The following is an 18,362-nucleotide window of genomic DNA, read 5'->3' as shown; positions in this document are numbered from 1 at the left end:
ACCATTCTTTTACTGTCATTAAAAGACACAGATGTGACTCAAAATCATCTTGGACTTGGAGTGATTGATTAATCTGTAGATGACCCTCAGGTGCAAGGGGAGGGTCTTTTTGAAATTTCAAGAGTCCCTACTTCTACACCATTCCACTGAAAAGGAATTTCTGACTTTGGAAGGAGGCCTGGCAGGCTTCCTGGGTAAGGTCCTAGTTAAATAGGTTAGTATCAACAGACTTGTCTGAAGAATGGGGTCAGGATTTTACCATATTATCATAAGGGAAAAGCTAGGGGTGTTTCCTTTTTTAAGTTTACCACTCTACTCTAGAACGGGAAGTGACTGGAAGTAATGGAAGGTGTATGAAGATTTTTATTTTTTTAAATTCAGTTTTATTTTTTCTACTCTGGTAGGTTTTAAAAAACTGAAATGCACCACTTATTTTTGTTAGGACGCTAAGATCCGCATTTGCATCAGAGAGCAACAACTTCCTCTTTAAACTCCTGAGAGATTGTTACAGCCTTTATGTGATTGTGATTTAGTATCCAATCAAGTCTATTAAGAACCTGCCACTGGCTCGACTGGGATTGGATCAGGGTGCATGGCTTTGCATAGCTGTACTCTATGTACATGTTGTAAGTCCATAAAAATCTGTCTGTATATACAAACCACATGTTTTGTTTGTGCTTTGAGAGTCCCAAATTTAATTTCTACATCTATTTTTTCTAATTACTTTGTACAGTAACCTTAGTTACTTTTGTCTTCAGTACTACATTATATACACTGTGGAGATGTAGTATATAACCCCTGGTACTGGAAGAGGTTTTGTTGAAGAGTTTATCTGACTCAGTGCAAGAATGGATAAAGTCATTGTTTACCAAAAACCTTTCTGGGAATCTCAGTGTCCTGAAACTTCAGAGATTCAGTACCATTACTGGTTTTGTTCTGTAGGACAAAAGTAGGTAAAAGTGGAAATTTGGCCTAACTTCACTGTATTCAAAAATCTCAGATCCACAAAGCTTAGATTTTCTACATACTGTCAGGAAATGTAAGTATATTCTGCAGTTTCACAAGAAAGAAATCGTAGGAGCTGAAATTATGTGGATTTTTAAAAGGTGTTAGTTAATTTTTTTAGGGTTTACTGCATTCCTGTTCACCAGCAAACCGTATGTTTAGCCTATTCAAACTTTAACCAAAAGAACAGATTTTCCATAGTTACTATAACCATAATTTGTTAAATTTAGGGTACAATTAAAATTATCCTGTTGAATACTGCGACCTTAATACTGTCTTTGCAAGTTTCGTTAGGAGCTTAATGCGTTCAGATTTGTAATAACTTAGGTACAAACCCGTTTCTTTTTCTTTGACCTATTTGCCTACTCCTCCTATATGATTTACCCTTGCTGCATATTGTTTTCTTTTAAATACTGTTACATCTTTGCTTGAAGCAAAGCTACTGTCCAGATATTCTCTTTGAGGTAATGTTGCTTCAGGCTACTTTTTAACTTTCTGAAATGCAAAGTAACTGTAGTTCAGGTTTTAATGTTATGCTTTTTTCTTCTTTTCAAGAATATACTGCTTGGACACATTATCAGTTTGTTACTTAAAGGGCTGATAAATGTGTCCAAGTTGTATTAATATATGCTGCAATAGAATTCAAATTAATGCTAACCAGAAGATCTTCCAATGGATGAGTAGCACAAAAGGTATAATTAAATCTCTCTGAAAAAGATTACAGGATATTTCATGAATGTCAGTAACATAGTTTCAGCCCATAAATAAATTTCTTTGTTACAGATATTTTTCAGGGTTATCTCTACCAGAACTTTAAAAAATGTACACGTCTCAACAAAACAGTAATTCTTCCCTTTGATGTGCCCATTTGGGTACTTTTGGGTTTGAGCTTATTTGTTAGGTTCATATTGTCCCCCTACATTATGCTTTTACAGCTTCCAAAAAGTTCATATGGTGGTAGTATCATAATGACACAGTGGGTTTTTTGAGCTACGTGCAGAACATTAGGTAAATACTTAATCTTAAGCTGATGAGAAGTCTTCCTGTAGTCAGTGATTACTGTTAAGAGCATTCCAGAGTTCTTTGGTTGAGGCATTACCTCAAAGATTAACCCAGTATCAAGGAATAGACTATGGCTGGAGAATGAGCACAGTTGCATTGTTGGGAAGAAAAATTGTGTGCCAAATGCAGAATTAGTCACTTTGATTAATCAGTCTTAAAAATTGGGGTTAACTTTATTGTAACCTGGTTCAGTCACTTGTGGGAGTGTATCAACCTCTTGTGGTCAAATCCAGTAAGCTGTAGCAAAGAGGTGAGTCACCTTTTCTAGCTCTGGGTCTCTGAAGCACATTTCTTGGTGCAAATGTTGTGTCTTTGTGCTTTGTTTGAGTTGTTAGTGACAAAGAAGGGGGCATAATGATCCAGCCCTTTGAAACAGGCATTTGTTTGCTTAACCGTGTTTCTGTAGAATCTCACATTGCATTAGACACTCAAAGTTTGTTAGTTTATGTCTCTGAAAATATCATGGCAGATGAGCAAGGAGTGGAGGCTCAGCAAGGGGATTTTGTTTTACAGAACACCAGTGTTTCATGTCTTATAAACGGACATTTTGTAGAGGTATAGAAACGGTGTATGTGGGACAGGGCATCTACAAGTCTGTCGTCTGGTGTCTCACTGGAAGCACGATCTTGCCAAAATTATAGATCAAGTCAGCTGTGGATTTGTATAGCTGAGTCTTGAAAATCTCCAGGGATGGAGATGCCACAACCTCTTTGGATAACCTTTCCAGTTCTGCACTACCGTCCTAGAGAAGAAGCCTTTCTAAGTAGCCAGTCTGAATTTACCAAGCTGCCACTCAGTTGCTTTTGACCTTACAACATCATGCACCACTACCAAGGAGAGTTTGGCTCCATTGTCTCTGTAATCCCTGTCAAGTAGTTGTAAACTGCTATTAAATTGCATTTAGCCTTCTCTTCACCAGGTTAAACAAGCCCAGCTCCCTCAGTCTCTGCAAACATCCTGAGCACCTGACCAACTTTGTAGGTGCTTAGGACTTTGCTGGATTTTGTCCAATTTCTTCACTTCAGCTGGGGGGGATTAGAAACTGGACACAGTGTTTGAAGTGTAGCCTCATCAGTGATGAGGAGAGAGTGATTTCCCTCTTTCTACTGGCCACGTTCTTCCTAGTGTTAGCCCAGCATATGGTTTGTTGATATGAGCCCACTCTTGACCCATATTCAGCCTAGCATCCAGGATGACCCCAGGTCCTTTCCAGCTGGGCTGCTAAGTTGCCAGTTGCTTTTCAGCCAGATGTGTGGAACTCTTCTGCCCCAAGCGCAGAATTTTGCATTTCTTCTTGTTGAACCTCCTGAAGTTTCTCAGGGTCCATCTAGATTCACACAGATGGCATATTTTTGTTGCTTTACAGCCATTTCTTGCCCTCCCTTAGTTTGTAACTGAGAGGTGAAGCACTGAGTTTGTATTGCTAGTTATATCACTATGGATGTTTTTATGTTGGCAATGTCTTGCAGTCCACAGTGCACAGTGAATATACACTAAGCTTGCTTGGCATCAATGTGAATTTTCAGTGTTTTTTCATGAATCAATGTAAGTTTTTTGGCTACATTCAGCTGACAAGATTGTTTGAAATACACCAAAGAGCCTTAGACATTTCTGGTTCATGAAAGACTCGTTGATTCTTTTCTTAGTGAGAAAGATGGCATTTTTATCTAATACCTCAAATAGCAACAGTGGGAATTGCTTTAGTGTGCAGTGGACTTGAAAGAAATCAATATTCTTTTAGCTTGTATAAAAAAATCACAGGTTCTTAGCAAAGCCATAGCATATAGTGTATTGAAACTGTCGTCGTTCCTTTTTCTGTGGAGACTACCCATTGAGGTTCAGGTACTAGCAACATCACTTCTGGATACTGGAATGTAAGTATGGGCTCCCTAGCAGTGATGACTAACATGATTCAGCTGCAGGTACAAATTGTCAGGCTCATTTTTCTTCACCAGCTATATTTTTGTTGGGGAGACCCAGGTGGGACTACAATCCACAGCGGTACTGTCCTCTTAGACGTGCAGTTATGAGAAAGGTGATATTCAAGCACCACCTGAATATTGTCACTGGGTAAAGAATGGAGATGAGGAATCTGCTGCTGCAGCTATAGATGCATGGATTCATTCATCTAAAGGTCCACACTATGGACTTCTCACCATTTCTTTTTCTGGTCATGCAGACTGAAAGGTAGGTTTCCTTCATTTCTCAAAGGGAAAATATGCTGTAGAAAAAACAGTGATTTCCACAGGACTCACAGGAAAATTTCTGGTGGACCTGAGAACTAAGTCTAGGAACTATATTACAGTCCTTATGTACACAGTAGATTCTACCCAATATTTAAACAAGGAAGAAGAGGGGATATTCTAGCTTGGATATGGTGGCAGGATGTGAGTTCATCCTAAAAATAGCACGTGCTTTCTGTCATGGAAGAGCTTTCTGTTTGAATTGGACTACTCTCTGGATCATATGTCTTTCTCCTGTGGCAAAATTGTTTTCTTTTTTTATTATTCCATGAACTACTCTCCCACACAGTGAAACTGATCCTACCTTTTAGAAATATCCTGTGTGGTTGAAGAGCCTCTTGAAGTGCTTGCCATACGTTAGGCCAACATAGAATGTAGGGGAGGTTTAAGAACAATAGTTAACTTGTGGGGAGAAAATCAGGAGGATGTAAGGAAAGGCTCTTTGAAGCATTTAATGCATAAGGTGCTTGGTTTTGAATGCTAAGGCTTGTTTTTGAAACAGAGGTAGGTTACCCTTGAAGTGTGAAATGCTTGGCATTTGATGTTTTTGTAGATTACTAAAGCAAACAAACAAAAATCCACACTGTGACTGTTTCAGCTCTTGCTTTCAGTTGTAGCTTGTAGCTTTTTTTTTTTTCCCCTCCAGTTTTAGCTTTTACCAGTTTGCATTTGAGGGAGGGTAAATGCATTAACAGTTGTGGTTTTGGGTGAAACCTGTTTCCACTAATGCCAGTCCTTCCAAGGATTATTAGAAACTATCCCCAAACATTTCAAAGTGTTTGAGTGCTTTTCTCTGTCTGGAGAAAGAAGTATCAGTGATACCTGTGCATTGTTACTGTAATATCTAGATTATTTATGTGTCATGGTCTTTTGGGGGCAGCTTTTTGGTGACTCTGAGAGGGGTTTAGGCAGTATGTAAAACCTAAGGTCATCAGGGTTCCACGATGATTGTGATTCTTTCTGATACTCCTAGTATTTTTCACATAAAGAAAAGGAGCAGATTTACTAAAATTCCTGTTAGTGCTCAGAATAATCACTGTCTTATGAAGTGAACAGAACATCTATCTGTAGTGCTCAGGACAGAATTAATTGTCCTATTTCTTTGAGCCAACATGCTGTATCTTATTTTATATTTAAATACTGGTTTTATTAAATATGGTATTATATATGTGACCAATTGTTATTATTTCTCTTGGAGATACCTTGTGCAAATACCTTAGCTGAAGTCTGTTTATAATCATAGTTCAAGGTAGCAGATATTCAGAAAGATGAACTGTTTTGTTGCTTTGAAGTGGTTAGTATGTTGGAAACTGGGAACTTTGTGAAAAGAAAAGCAGTATACAGTGGCAAATAAAAACGTAAAAATAAAAGTTAAGAAAATGCCCTGTCTGGCATCTTCATTCAGGAAGTGAGTGATGCATAAGTCTGTTTTGCCCAAATAAGAAGTAAGCAATTCTATTTACCCCTACATTTATTCTTTAGCATACACCTAGCTGAAAGATTGAGCTTAAGTAATTGATTCAATAAAAGTTGGGTTTGGTTTGGTTTTTTTTCCCCTAATAGAGTTCCTCTGCCATATTTTTATAATCTTCATTTTCTTGGCTTGCTTTCCATGCTTTTCAGCAGTTCTGAATTATATATAAACCTCATGCATAGGCTTTGTATTGTCTCTCAATTCACTTGCAAGATTAACGTTGCTGTTGACCAAAGTTAAGCAAATGCAATGAAGGCTGATATGTTTCCAATTAATTATTGGAAATTGTTCCTGCCTGTGAACATCAGTATTCAGTGCACGCTCCTACCAGAATAAAGTGGTTGGTCATTACTTTCCAATCCTCTGTGTCTAAACTTGACATTTCTTCCAACAAAAACCATCATGGTACTCCTGAAAGATACACAGAGATCACTTTTGGAAGCAAACACACTTGTTTTAGTAAGGCTTTAGAGAATTGTTTTTGAAATTGTAAAACACTTCATTCATCACCACACTCAAAAGAATGATTTATTCGTGTATTTCAGATAGAGGGATTTTTTTTGTTTTTATTCTCTCTCTAATGGGCGGCACTTTGGTATATACAGATCATTTGTATGTGTCATACTAAAAACTGGTGGCTGAAAACCATCATCCTAGCTGGAAACCATGAGGATAGTGGAAAGTTTCCTTTTTTTCTTTAAAAGTTGTCTTTGTTAGGATTGATTCTTGTGGTAACCCTATTTAGATGAATGTGGAAGTAAAATAAAATGTCTCTGTGGAATGGGTGGGACAGAGGAAGCAAAAGAACTGCTTCTCTGTTAGGTAATTCATATGGTAATGGTTTCTGTAAAGGAAATGTGTAAAGAGCAGACTAAGAAACTTGCCATTTTGAAAGGGAGGATGAAGGGAGAGAGTTACCCAATGGGAAATACTTGTTCACATCAGAATTGAAAGATTAATTTAAACATTATTTCCTTATTTATTTTATTTAGGCTGTCTAGTTAAGTTGATTCTCAATCGCCATATCCCAGCTTGCTATATAGGTGACTGGCAAGAGCATCATCAACTCATGAACCAAAGAATCCAGCTTGCTGGCTGGGCAGACAAATGGAGCTCCACAGAAGATGTGAAAGTAATCCAAATACTTCAGTAGAAAATGTGGGTTCTTCACCACACCCCAAAATGTACTCGCTCGAAACAGGCATTGTCAAAATCATTTCTTTTTCCTTCACTTGTAATGTGGAAGGTGCTGACTGGCAGCCCTGGAAATTAAGTCCTCTATTTCTCCACAGGACAGGTATAGCAAGGGCGGCAGCAATGCAAGCTTCCCCACATTGTCCTGCCAATGTTCCTCAACCCAGTTCTGAAGAGGTGACTTCTGGAGGTGAGTGGGTGGAAGAGTCTCTGTCCACGCAGTTATTGCTGCCAGGCAGTGGTTCTTGCAGGACAGGCTGTTGGATGGAGACTGACCCCTTGTCTTGAATGAACCACCAGTCTTTAACAGATAATCACTTTACGTATTGCAAAGCGGCGTGGGCTGGATTCATTGATTGCATTATTCTGCTTGACTGCTGTCACATTTTGGTATTTCTTTGTGGTTGGATGGCACCTTTGCATTTTTTTTTTTATTTTTGCACTGTTTTGTTTTCAGAAACTTTGTTAATGCTTTATGTACACGTCTACAAAGTAGCATGCAAATAGTTGAATGCAGTCTGGATGTAAATGTGATACAGAAAAGCAGTTACTGGTGGCAGCCATGTGTGCAAGTAGAGCTTTAGAGCACTAGACCAGGAGGCATGCCTTGAAACACACAAAAATTAATAAGAAAGTGAATGTTAGTTTCCAGTATCTAAATGAACCATTAGGTTCCTGCTGTAAAGCTGTATCTTAACATTTTCTCTTTTCATAATGACTATGTAATTTAGATATTAACACCAATTAAGCTGGTAAACTAATGTTCTTTTTTAGATTACTTTAAAATTAATGAAATCTGCCTATCTAAAGTCAGACATGCAACATTCTACGCTATGTGAAAGTAATGGATAAGTATTGCGGTTACAATAGATAGTTGTCATCTAAACCAGAAGATATGTGATAAATTATGTGAGAGGAATTAATAAGACTGATGTGAGTTTTCAGAACAAAAATAATGAGTGCTCACAAGTTTGGCAAATGAATTCTCATATACATTCCTGGATTTATTTAAGTACTACATACTTAAAATACAGTGAGGAGTATTCTATTTTCAGCCAAATTTACATCTCTTAAATATAGAAATACAATTGAGAAAATGGAAACAAAGGTTGAGAAAATGGAAACAAAGGTTTAGCAAGGCTGTTAGGTCATGGTGAATTACTTTTGTAGCTTCAGATGCTGTGTGAAGGATTTGCAATGACTTGATTGTCATTTGTAGTTGAGCCCCATAAGTCCGTTTAACTCTCCTTCTATGGCTGTTTGTAAAAAGGTATGATAACAACAGAACGTAGTACAATTCAATAATTGTGTAAATTTAGCATTATTCCTGACTGTTTCCACAAGATCTAGAATAAGAGGAGTTAATTTTCCTAACCAGAATAGACTTCCTGAAGGGATTTCCAGCATTTTTTTACTGTAAAGGATATGAATCAGAATAGTATTCATTCCATATACAGCTAAAACAGTTCCTGACTTCTTTTTTGTTAGGGTAGCAAGGGACACAGGATTTGGTTCATAATTAATATGAGTGATAGAGTCCTGTTGGGAAGTAATTTGAGACTGATCCATAAATTCATTTTGAGCGAAGAACAGTTTGAGGATCCTTGTCATGACAATATGTGGCATTAGGTAATATAATATTAGGCATATTTGCTAATAAGTCACCTTACTTAAGGTTTGTATGGCGCCAGTAAGTCACATGGATTTGATTTTTCAGCTCTTTTGAATGCAGTGCAGATTGCTAACCTTTTGCTGTCGCTAACAAAGCCGTAGAGAGGTCCAGAGTTGGCCTCCCACACACCTGTGTGAACTGAGTCCAGAATTTCAACTCAAACCTACCTCTGTGCCACATAAACCTTTGAAGATGATTATATTCCTTATCACAATTAAAGCCTTTTTTATAATAGACTTTATTTTAAATTCAAGTACAAAAATACAGTTAAATCAGTGTCAGTACAAACACAAAAGAATGGTCAAAGAGACCATTTAATTCACACTGTATTTTATTCATACCGCATTCATCTTTCTGTCTCTGTGTATGCTTTCTGTGAATTCTAATATTTACATTGAATAATGGTGATCTAAAGCAGCATACTTGTAAAACAACGTATAACCCAGAGCATCCCAGAGCATCATAATCCTCATAACCTTGATCCTGGAGTCCTAACTTGTATAAGTAATTCTGTTGATTCCACTATGACTGGTCACATGAGAAAAGGCTTCAGCATTCAGCTCATAGTTATAGATCCCTATCTTAAGAGCTTCAGTTTTATCAGCTTTTGTTTACTTCCAGTTATATCCTAGTGATTGTATAGCCTCACTGCTTATGTCCAAGGACTGGGAGTAGAGGAAAGTTAAACTAGTCCTCAGGGAGGGTATATAAATATCTTTCCTGAATTACAGTGAGTTGGTTTGAGGCTTCAGGCTCAATTCACAAACTCATTTTTCTCACCAACCACTAGATAACAGCAGAGTTTAAGGGACATATCCAGAATTTTGGGTGAAGTGTTGGAGGCGGAGGTTGCAAACAAGGGATAAGCAACTCTTTAGGTTGACATTGAGTAATGTGTGGACTGTGCATGGTCACAGTTGGGAAACCCCCATGCTAAAATGTTATTTGTTTCTTTTTTGTCTTTCTATCTGTGAAGACAATATAGATCTATATTTAAATGTAGGCGATCCAGAAGGGACTTAGCTTATTCCCAATCTTCTGGAGGTACCTCTTGAAAAGCGTTTCCCTAGCAGGTTTGGAGCTAGGGTGGAGTACGTCCGGCCGCATGTGATGATCTGGAAGGAATTGTGTAATGGTAGATTGTTCAAAAGGAAGCATTTATTTGATGCACTTAGGAATGTTTCATGTGTCAGCACTGGACTTCTAAAAATAAATGACTGAGATGCAGCAGAAGGAAATTCCTTCTAATCAAAACTTCATGTCACTGGCATCTGTAAGTAAAAGGGAGACTAAAGTACCAAAGCTATTGGAAATGAAAACTCATTGCTCAGATATCAGGCTGTGCAACTGATTTCGTAGGTTTACCAGGTAGTTATCATAGGCTCCTAACATGTTACTGTTCACTATTATTGTGAATGTAGGAAGGAATTTGTCACCTGTCTCTCCAGGTTTCATGAAGGACTAAGTTTTCACCCTCCATTCATCTCTAGGTTGGCAGTTTTAGTCCAGCCAAGTTCATTAGTGACCAGGATATCATTATTAATCAACAGCTGTATAACAGTGTATACAAAAAATGTTTGTTTATGTATTTATTTAGTTCCTAGTAGTCTGTAGCATTATTATGGCATCTGTAAATGTTCAAGTGTTGGCACACATGGAGGTCATTGCAGGATCATTGCTGATGCTGTGAACTCTTACAGGCTAGGAAATGCATTTTTCTCTTTGCACACAGAAACCCAACCCTGCCTGAGACTTTGGATACTCCTGTAATGCAGATAATAAGGAAATATGTATTTATAGCAGTCTCTGTGCAAGGAACAAGCAAATAGTCCACCAAATTCCACAATAATAATTTCACCCATTTATTTTCTTTTGAGCCCCTAGGAAATTGAGGCCCATCGAAACTGCTTTTGAGAGTGTCACCTTTGATTTTGTAGCAGAGTATTTGAACTCAGACGTTGAAAACAGTTTAACAGACAAAATACTGCAAACGCAGGATGAGATATGCAGACAAAAAAGAAAAGGTGATACAGAATGTAAATCTTCTTTCAAGGGCCTTACAGGAGTGCCATCTGATTATCATCATCACAAATACCATACAGGTACCTGTTATCCTCTGCATTCCATAAAAACCTAACTCAAATGAGTTTTCATAAAAGTCAAACTATCAGATCAGCCACAAAACCCCACGTAAAGTGTTTTTGGTTTTGTCACTCTTCTATTCCTAGGAAGACTAGTGAGACCTAACAGCTCAAGAGTATTGAAGTTGATGGAATCTAAATTTTCAGTAGAGTTTTTTCTACTTCAGTATGCAGCAAATTAAAAGTTAACAGAATAAATACTGAGACCCTAGAATTGTGAGATTTTCTGGGGCAAAGGGAAGGTTTGTTTGCTCTTAAATACTGTTTGCAGTTTCTTTCTTAGGCTCATCTACTCTACGTTTGGAGTTGATAGAGAGTCTCTCCTGCACTTTAATGGCTGTTCTGCCAAGAAGCTGTGGATTTTTGTAGACTTTCTTTTGCTTGATCAAATACTTAAGGCTCTTCTAGGGATATGAAGCAAATTAGGAAATGTGTTCTTTTTTTAAAATGCTTAAGAATGTGCTTCAGAAAAAAGAAAATAAATTTTTTTTTTTAAAGGACAGGTGTATCTTCATAAGCACTTCAATAAAATTTCAGGCATTGGTTAAAATTTATCTGTAATTAAAAAACCAGTGATTAAATTTCAAGGAAATTGAACTGCACTTCCAGGCAAAAAAAATTTGAGATGTTAGCTGGAATCTTAGGGCAAAGTTGGCTGCAATTTAGACGGTTTGCCGTAACATTGTCCACCAGATCCTATCTGTGGATATGTGTCTGGAGTGCTGAATGACACAGTGACATTTATATTGCTCTGTGGTTTGTCAAAAGAAAAAAAGCTTATTTGGCTTATTAAGTAGGAGAGAATGATACAATGTATTCTGACAGTTTGTGACAGGGTTGGGAGAACAATGTCCTGTTTGTTCCCCAGGATGGGAGCAGTAGGGATAAATTCAGAATGAAAACATTTATTCTGGGTAACAGTTGTTTTTTGGAAAACTCCAAGATATTTTTATTTGTAGTGTTTACACCACCTTTGTAATTTTGTGAGGAAGGAGTCTCAGTGGTAGTGCACTTTATTTTGTAGGAGTGCTGGAGTGAAGGCTGCCTGTTTGTCACGGGGAGCACATTGGGACAGTAGTCTTCAACCTCCAGAATGACAAAAAAACCATCAAAAGAATCCATGCAAGTGGAAAGTTTAATTGTAAAGAGGTTTTTTGGTTGTGGGTTTTTTGGTTTTTTGGGGGGGGTGGGTGGGGTTGTTTTTGTTTGTTTGTTTGTTTTAAATTGAGGCTTGGCTACCCAGTTCTGAATGGTTAGGAATAGTTTGAAGGTCTGTTTGGAAGAAATAGTTTCAAGGTTGTCTCCTGCTCCAGTCCTGCCCGGTGACTGGTGGCTTGTGCTGTCCCTGATGGGGCAGAGGACACTGGAAGAACCTTTGGGGGCCCTATGGGGAGGCTGCTGCCAGATTAATGCCGATGCTGCTTCTTTCTTTTTCTCCCCCCCCCCCCCCTTTTTTTTTTCTGCTTCCCCCCCCACCCCCCACCCCCCTTCCCCAACCCTCTCCCCATAAAATGTCCTCTCAGCTAAATGCTTGTGCGGAAGGAAAGTAATATTACAGCCTGTGTACTTCACCTGTCCTATTTATACAGCTGGCAGTGCAGTGACTGTGCCAAGTGCACTGTGAACTTGGTACCTCTACCCTTGAACCTCACAGTAAATGTATAGGGATTTCTTGTTTGGAGTAATCTCAGTTGCTGTGGGTGGTGCAAGTGTGTGTTTTCTTGTAGCTCGTAGGGGAATCTGACACAAGTTCAGAGCAGATCTCATGCTGGCTTTGAGCTGAACACTTCTGAGGAGCACAAGGTAAAAGAAGCTGCAAGACAAATTGAGTTGTGCCTTGCCTGCAAGTAATAAATTTTTTCCAATCCATGGTGCTGCTGGTTTAACACTGGAGAACATTATCTTCTAGTATTTCCCTAATGATGGTATTTTTCTTCCTTAATATTTATACTATTTTGCCTATATATTTTATATTTTGCCTAATATTTATACTATTTTTGTTTTGATACTAGATACAGAAAAAGTCTTCTCTGTTTAGAGGATCAGTTTTGTAGTATCAATGTGCAAAAGAAACAGCTGATCTGCTGTTTCAGGCAGCTAGCTGTAGGACTGCATAGAAATGGGAGTGAAGGACTGATTGTTATCAACAAAAACCAAGCCACTGTAAAACAAAACCAAAGCCTGTCCTGTCGTGGAAAGATTTATAAACAGTGCCAGTGAGCAAATCTATTTCTCACCTGACCGGGGCTTACTTACAGTTTAGGTTAGAATTTTTGTTGTAGAACATGAAATCTTGTTTTGCATCATCTACACAGAATGTGTGACCAGTTATGCTGTGCTTCATCTGGACAGCAAAGTATGTCTTTTTCTTTCTTTCCTTGAGCCAGGTAAACCTAAAATCTAAACTGAACATTGGGTGATAGGGAAAAAACACTGTTGTTGCTCGCTTTTTTTACAAGATCTAGTGCTGTGCTAGAAGGCAGAGAGCACTGTGGTATGAAACCAAACATTTCACTGAAGTCAGTATTACTAATTTCAGCTAAGTGAAGATTTCCATGGGCTGTGTCTAAGAATGAGTATAATCGAAATGTTAGATGTCATTTAAAAATATGTGATGAATAGCGGGATGGAGACAGAGTTGAAGAGTGGGAAGGGGAAGGAAGATGAGCCTGTAATAGTAAAACCGTAGGGTGTACTCATTTAGGATCATCTTACTCCTTGGCCAGTACCATAAAGGCAGAAAATGCTAATCATGCCAGAAGCATCCACAGCCATGCTTTCAGTAGAAATAGCAAAGGAAGAAGGAAAAAAAAAAAAAAAAAAAAAAGCCTTATGCGTATTCTTGAGAAAGCATCATATACAGACAACTCTGGTGGTATGTACTGCATCTGCTCTGACCCAGAAGAGAACAGCTGTTGCCTTTCTATACAAGCTGATGCCTTCAAGGGTGCATTTTACAGAAAAATAAAATTGTGAGGGTGGTAATGGGCACAAATGACAGGACAGGCTAAGCCAATGAAGCTCTACCTTTGCAACATCTACATATATATAAAAGATACATATGTATTTGCAATATATGCTTTTTTTTTTTGCTTTCCTCAAATTAGAATAAGGTCTTGCATTTAATTTTAAATGTTTTCTCTTTGATCTGCCTCTTTCAAATCTGAGGGGAAACAGCATATTCTGTTATTGAAACATAGGCTGCTCTGCCATGCATCTCCTATTTTGAATGCTTTAGGATTGTTATGGGTTTCTGTAGTAATAAGTTAAATAAATAGACCTGTAGCAGCAATTTTGAAGATATGAGCTTAGTGTACACACAACTGTTGTGTATATTTGACACTTCCCCCCCTTACCAATAAGCCTTTCATAGACATACCTTTTCAGTATAGTTAACCTGCAGTGCATAGGAACATTGACCATGGTTCTGTGACCATAACCATAATATTCTGAATATAAAAGATAAATTCTTTTATCTGTTCAGTTTTCTTCTCCTCCTCTTCTTATGGAGACTGTCTTTGTCTCTTCTGGTGAAGTGCTTCTATATTGAGGACTCCACAGCAGGTAAAGTTGGCATAATAAAGTCTTAAACCTTGCTTGTGGTAGCTTCTACTATTTGAAGCTTTTGAGAATTGGGAAGGGCTTGGCAGTACCTGAGTGTGCACATGAACGATTCCCCCCCCCCTCCCCTAGTTCTTGCTGGCAGATGGTCCTTTAGGGACTTTTGCCAGCAAGTGAAAATCAGAATAGCCTCTAGGAGTGACTGCATTGGTAAGGATATTGGGCAGCCTTTCCTCCTTGCTGACCTCAGCAGAAAGAGGCCTCCAGTGAACCTGATCTATCATTTTCAAAGTTATTTCATATTTTTCTCTCAATAATCATAGTAGCTGCAGAGGAGAGTGTTTAGCGCCCCATAAGAGTTGTCAAACATAACAAAATATGAAATTAAATGATTGTTACAAAATAAATGCCTGGAAGAGTGAGCTTCCAGTCTTAATGCTTCTTTGAAACAACAGAGGTACCTTTTAAAAATTTAAGCTTTAACATAAAATTTCTGTTCAAAAGAAATATTTCTTCTGAAACATAAACTCAGTTAAGAGAGTTTTGCAGGTTGGAATAATTTTCATGATGCCAGTAAATGCTGCTCTGTAGCATTACTCTCACTGCCATAATAGTTCTGTATGTAACCCAGATTATAACCAACAAATATCTGTTTAATAATTAATGGCTTCTTTTTGTGTAAAATAGTGGAATTTCATTTTCTGGATGAGAATTCCTCTTTTTGTATCAGATTCTGTTTGAATTTATATTTCTCATTCTTTTTTAGTTTGTTCCAAATCCTCCCCTGAACACTTGCCTCTGCCTGACCTCTAATACTGTGGATTAAAAAAAAAAAAAGCAGAACTCCATCTGGTTCACTTCATAGAATGAAGGCACCTTTATTTAAAAGGGATTTAAGTATGAAATCAGTCACCTGAGTTAAAAATCCAACAAAGAAAATAAACAGTCTTAATCAGCAGTCCTTAAAAATTATGTATTCAGTTTCAGACATCCATCAGTGGTAGCATGACATCAGATTTCAAAGACTTTTAAAGATCTCCCAAATTTGTCACAGGCTATCTGAGTCTGATTAAATGTCTTAGAAGCCTGTGTTATATTGGTAGGTGTCCCATACTTTCTGATCTCTTTTCTAATTACTATAGTAGCATGCTGGTTTTCTGCAGCTATGCAGAAGTGGGGTTTGGTCTCTGGTCATCAGTGAGTGGTTATAGAATATAGCAGAAGTTGGTCCCACATGTGCCCTTCATGGACCAAAGCAGATGTCTTTCAGTAATCTTTCGATGGATATCTTCCAAACTGCAGTAATCTGAATTCTGGGAGTTTTTCTGTGTGCCACTGGGCTTGGAAGAAATCCTTGACAGAAAGAGATTATTTGACAAAAATGCCGGTGAAAATGCTACTCTTACTCCCATTTTATGTGGTTGTGGTAATAACTGCAAGGTATCAGAATTGATCACTGACTAGAAAAAGTTCTTTATGTGAAAGAAGATTTGTACCAAGAAGATACCAACTATTACGATACAATAGGAAAAACCCTAGCCTCAAGAATAAAAATTTCCATTAACTTTGATAATGCAGAGATTTAATCGAGTATGTTGTTCAACTCTCTGCCATAAATCATGATCAGATTTGTATCTTTCTTTTTATTTATACTGTTATTTACACAGTAAGAGTCACTAGGCACAGCTGGTTCTGTAAACACACAAGAAGGAGGGTTTCTGCCCTGGGGAATGTTAGTGTTAAGTAGAGACAACGTGAGGATATATTAAAGCGGGGGGAACATGAGGTCACAGTGACTGCTGGTCAGCACAAGAAGCAGCTGTAATATGAACCTGGCTGCCAAGTGTCTTCATTTCATGATAATCCATTTGTTGCAGTGCCCTGAGGAATACAGTTTGTTTTAGCTGAGCTCAGAGTTGAAGTTAGATCAAGCAGATCTTCCTGTCTATGGAAACATTCTTCACGTTGAAAATATTCTTACGTTGCCCTTAATCACTGTTTTCTGCACGTACCAATGCAACAATAATCATTACCACTATAGTAACTGACTAAGCAATTGTACTCATACTCATGCAGTTGTGTGACAGTCCCCTTGGACACCCTGGGGCTCCAGCGATTACCCCCAAAACTTAAGATAATCTAGAGAATTTTGCTTGTTACCAGTGAACTACAAAAAACGTTTCTTCTGATCTCTGGCATGCTGATTCTCCCTTCACCCATGCAGCAAAACGTATAGAAAAACACCTGAGAGTTCCTCAAAAATCTGTAACATAAATATGCAGAAAGAGAGAATCCATGGCAGTCATCTTGTTTGGACAAAATTAGAGGACTTCAGGTGGATGAGAGAGTCCTAAGCAATTTAATCTTAGTGTAAGTAGATTAGACATGGATGGGTTTTGTGTTTATTTAAAAGATATGTACTGTAATTATTTGTAACTGTATTGTGTAGTTTGAATGTAGTGCAATAAATCTCTAAGCCTTGTCATGGGGACCTGACATGCCTTAAGAAGTGCTCTATCTGTCCATAAACGGCCCTTAGGTGAGGTAAAGGACTGGTGGTCCAGGGGTCAGGAGAGAGCAAAGAGCTTTCCAAAGTGGCTTTGCAGCAAAGGTGTTAAGATACTTACTTGTCCACTACCAGACTCCAGGCAGATTCAGTCTCTCTCTGATGGGATCCTATGCCATAACTGATTCATAATCTATCTTCAGAGATTTTTTGTGACTCTCTGTTATTCTAGCTAAACTGGATTTGAATTGTGTTCAGCTGGTCTCAGCAACAGATGTCAGGTGTCACTAAATAATGAACAGTCATGTATGGAAAGGCAAGAATATTCACTCTTTCTGTAATCTTGGCCAAATTAATCTTTTACTCTTTGCACGTTTTTCAGAATAGTTTTGTATCTTTACTATCAGTGAAATATTAGGATATAGACAATGTATGAATATTGTTGTGGAATTGAATACGATTATATTGGGAATGTGTCTTGTTCTGGTTTACTTCTAATTCATTTTTCACCTCTTATTAAATGTTGAAATAAAAAAAAAGAGAATTACAAGTAGTGCCATAAATCAATATGTCCTGAACTGCAGAGCATGTCATTTTTATAAAAGGGCAAGCCCCTGTATTTATAATAAATCAAGTTCGTTATCTTTTGAGATTCCTGATTAAAGTAGTTAGTAATTTATGCCGATACAAAGCCATCAGTGCAGCATCAGCAACATTGCTTTGTTTCAAAAATATTGAATCTTAAACTGTTTTGTAAGGGTCATTGGTTATAATCGGCTCCACATTGTAGTGTAAATTTGTTGGTTTGTTGGTGGGGAAGTAGTTTCTTCTAACCAAATTGATATACCAAGCAACTCTCCTGCAGTTGGAACAAACTGCCTTTAAGACTATAATATGAAAATGAATTTAAAATGCCAGATAAGACATAGCAGGTGGAGTTGGGTAGGGAGTCAGTATTAACTGATGCTTAGCGCTGGGGAGAGGGTCTCAAGGTTAGTGAGGGCTACTCCAGACTCTGCAGATGACTGCGTCTCAGGAAGGCTTTCTGTGCGGGTTTCCCCACTTCTGCAACTGCCATGCTAATACCTGCCCGCTCCCACAAACGGCTGCGGAGAGATCTGGTTAATGCCATTCACAAAATCTTTGGAAATTTGGGAATGGCATATGCTTTTGTACCTGTAAAATACTGCTATCAGCTGAGGGGCTTCGGTTTGGAATGCGAGTTCTTCTCTCCAGCTAGGCATAAAACACGGGTCATCACCAAGCTAAAATTCCTGCTCCTTGGGCTATGGAAAAGCATGCGAAAAATCAGACTTCCTCCTGCTCTGCTTTAGCTGTTGATAAGATTAGTCTGTTCTGGGGTAGGCTCAAGCACAGCTTCTTCTTCAGTATGAAAACACTGTGTGCATCTGGAATGTGATAGTTTCTCCTCTATTTCCAGAAACCAGTTCTGACCAGTAAGTACTTGGCATCATTTCCACAAAAATCACCCTTAGTCTGGAAT

The 18,362-nt window shown here is 38.1% G+C and overlaps 1 protein-coding gene across 9 annotated transcripts in view; it reads left to right on the top strand.

Moving 5' to 3' along the window:
* Positions 1–18,362, top strand: part of PPP2R2C (protein phosphatase 2 regulatory subunit Bgamma) — a 203,295-nt gene that overhangs the window by 73,526 nt on the left and 111,407 nt on the right. For 2 of the 9 annotated variants that reach the window (XM_052780528.1, XM_052780527.1), the window contains exon 2: positions 7,077–7,168. The exons of 5 other annotated variants lie outside the window; for them this stretch is intronic. In XM_052780528.1, coding sequence (XP_052636488.1) covers positions 7,102–7,168 — 67 coding nt within the window. In that variant the 5' untranslated portion in view covers positions 7,077–7,101. Of the gene's footprint in view, positions 1–7,076; positions 7,169–18,362 lie in introns of those variants that run through there. 2 more of the 9 variants (XM_052780533.1, XM_052780532.1) reach the window with 2 other exon arrangements.

The sequence above is a fragment of the Harpia harpyja genome, chromosome 2 (genome assembly GCF_026419915.1).
Source record: "Harpia harpyja isolate bHarHar1 chromosome 2, bHarHar1 primary haplotype, whole genome shotgun sequence".
NCBI lineage: Eukaryota > Metazoa > Chordata > Aves > Accipitriformes > Accipitridae > Harpia > Harpia harpyja.
The sequence above is the reverse complement of the archived record's forward strand: the minus strand, read 5'-3'. Positions and strand labels throughout refer to the sequence as shown.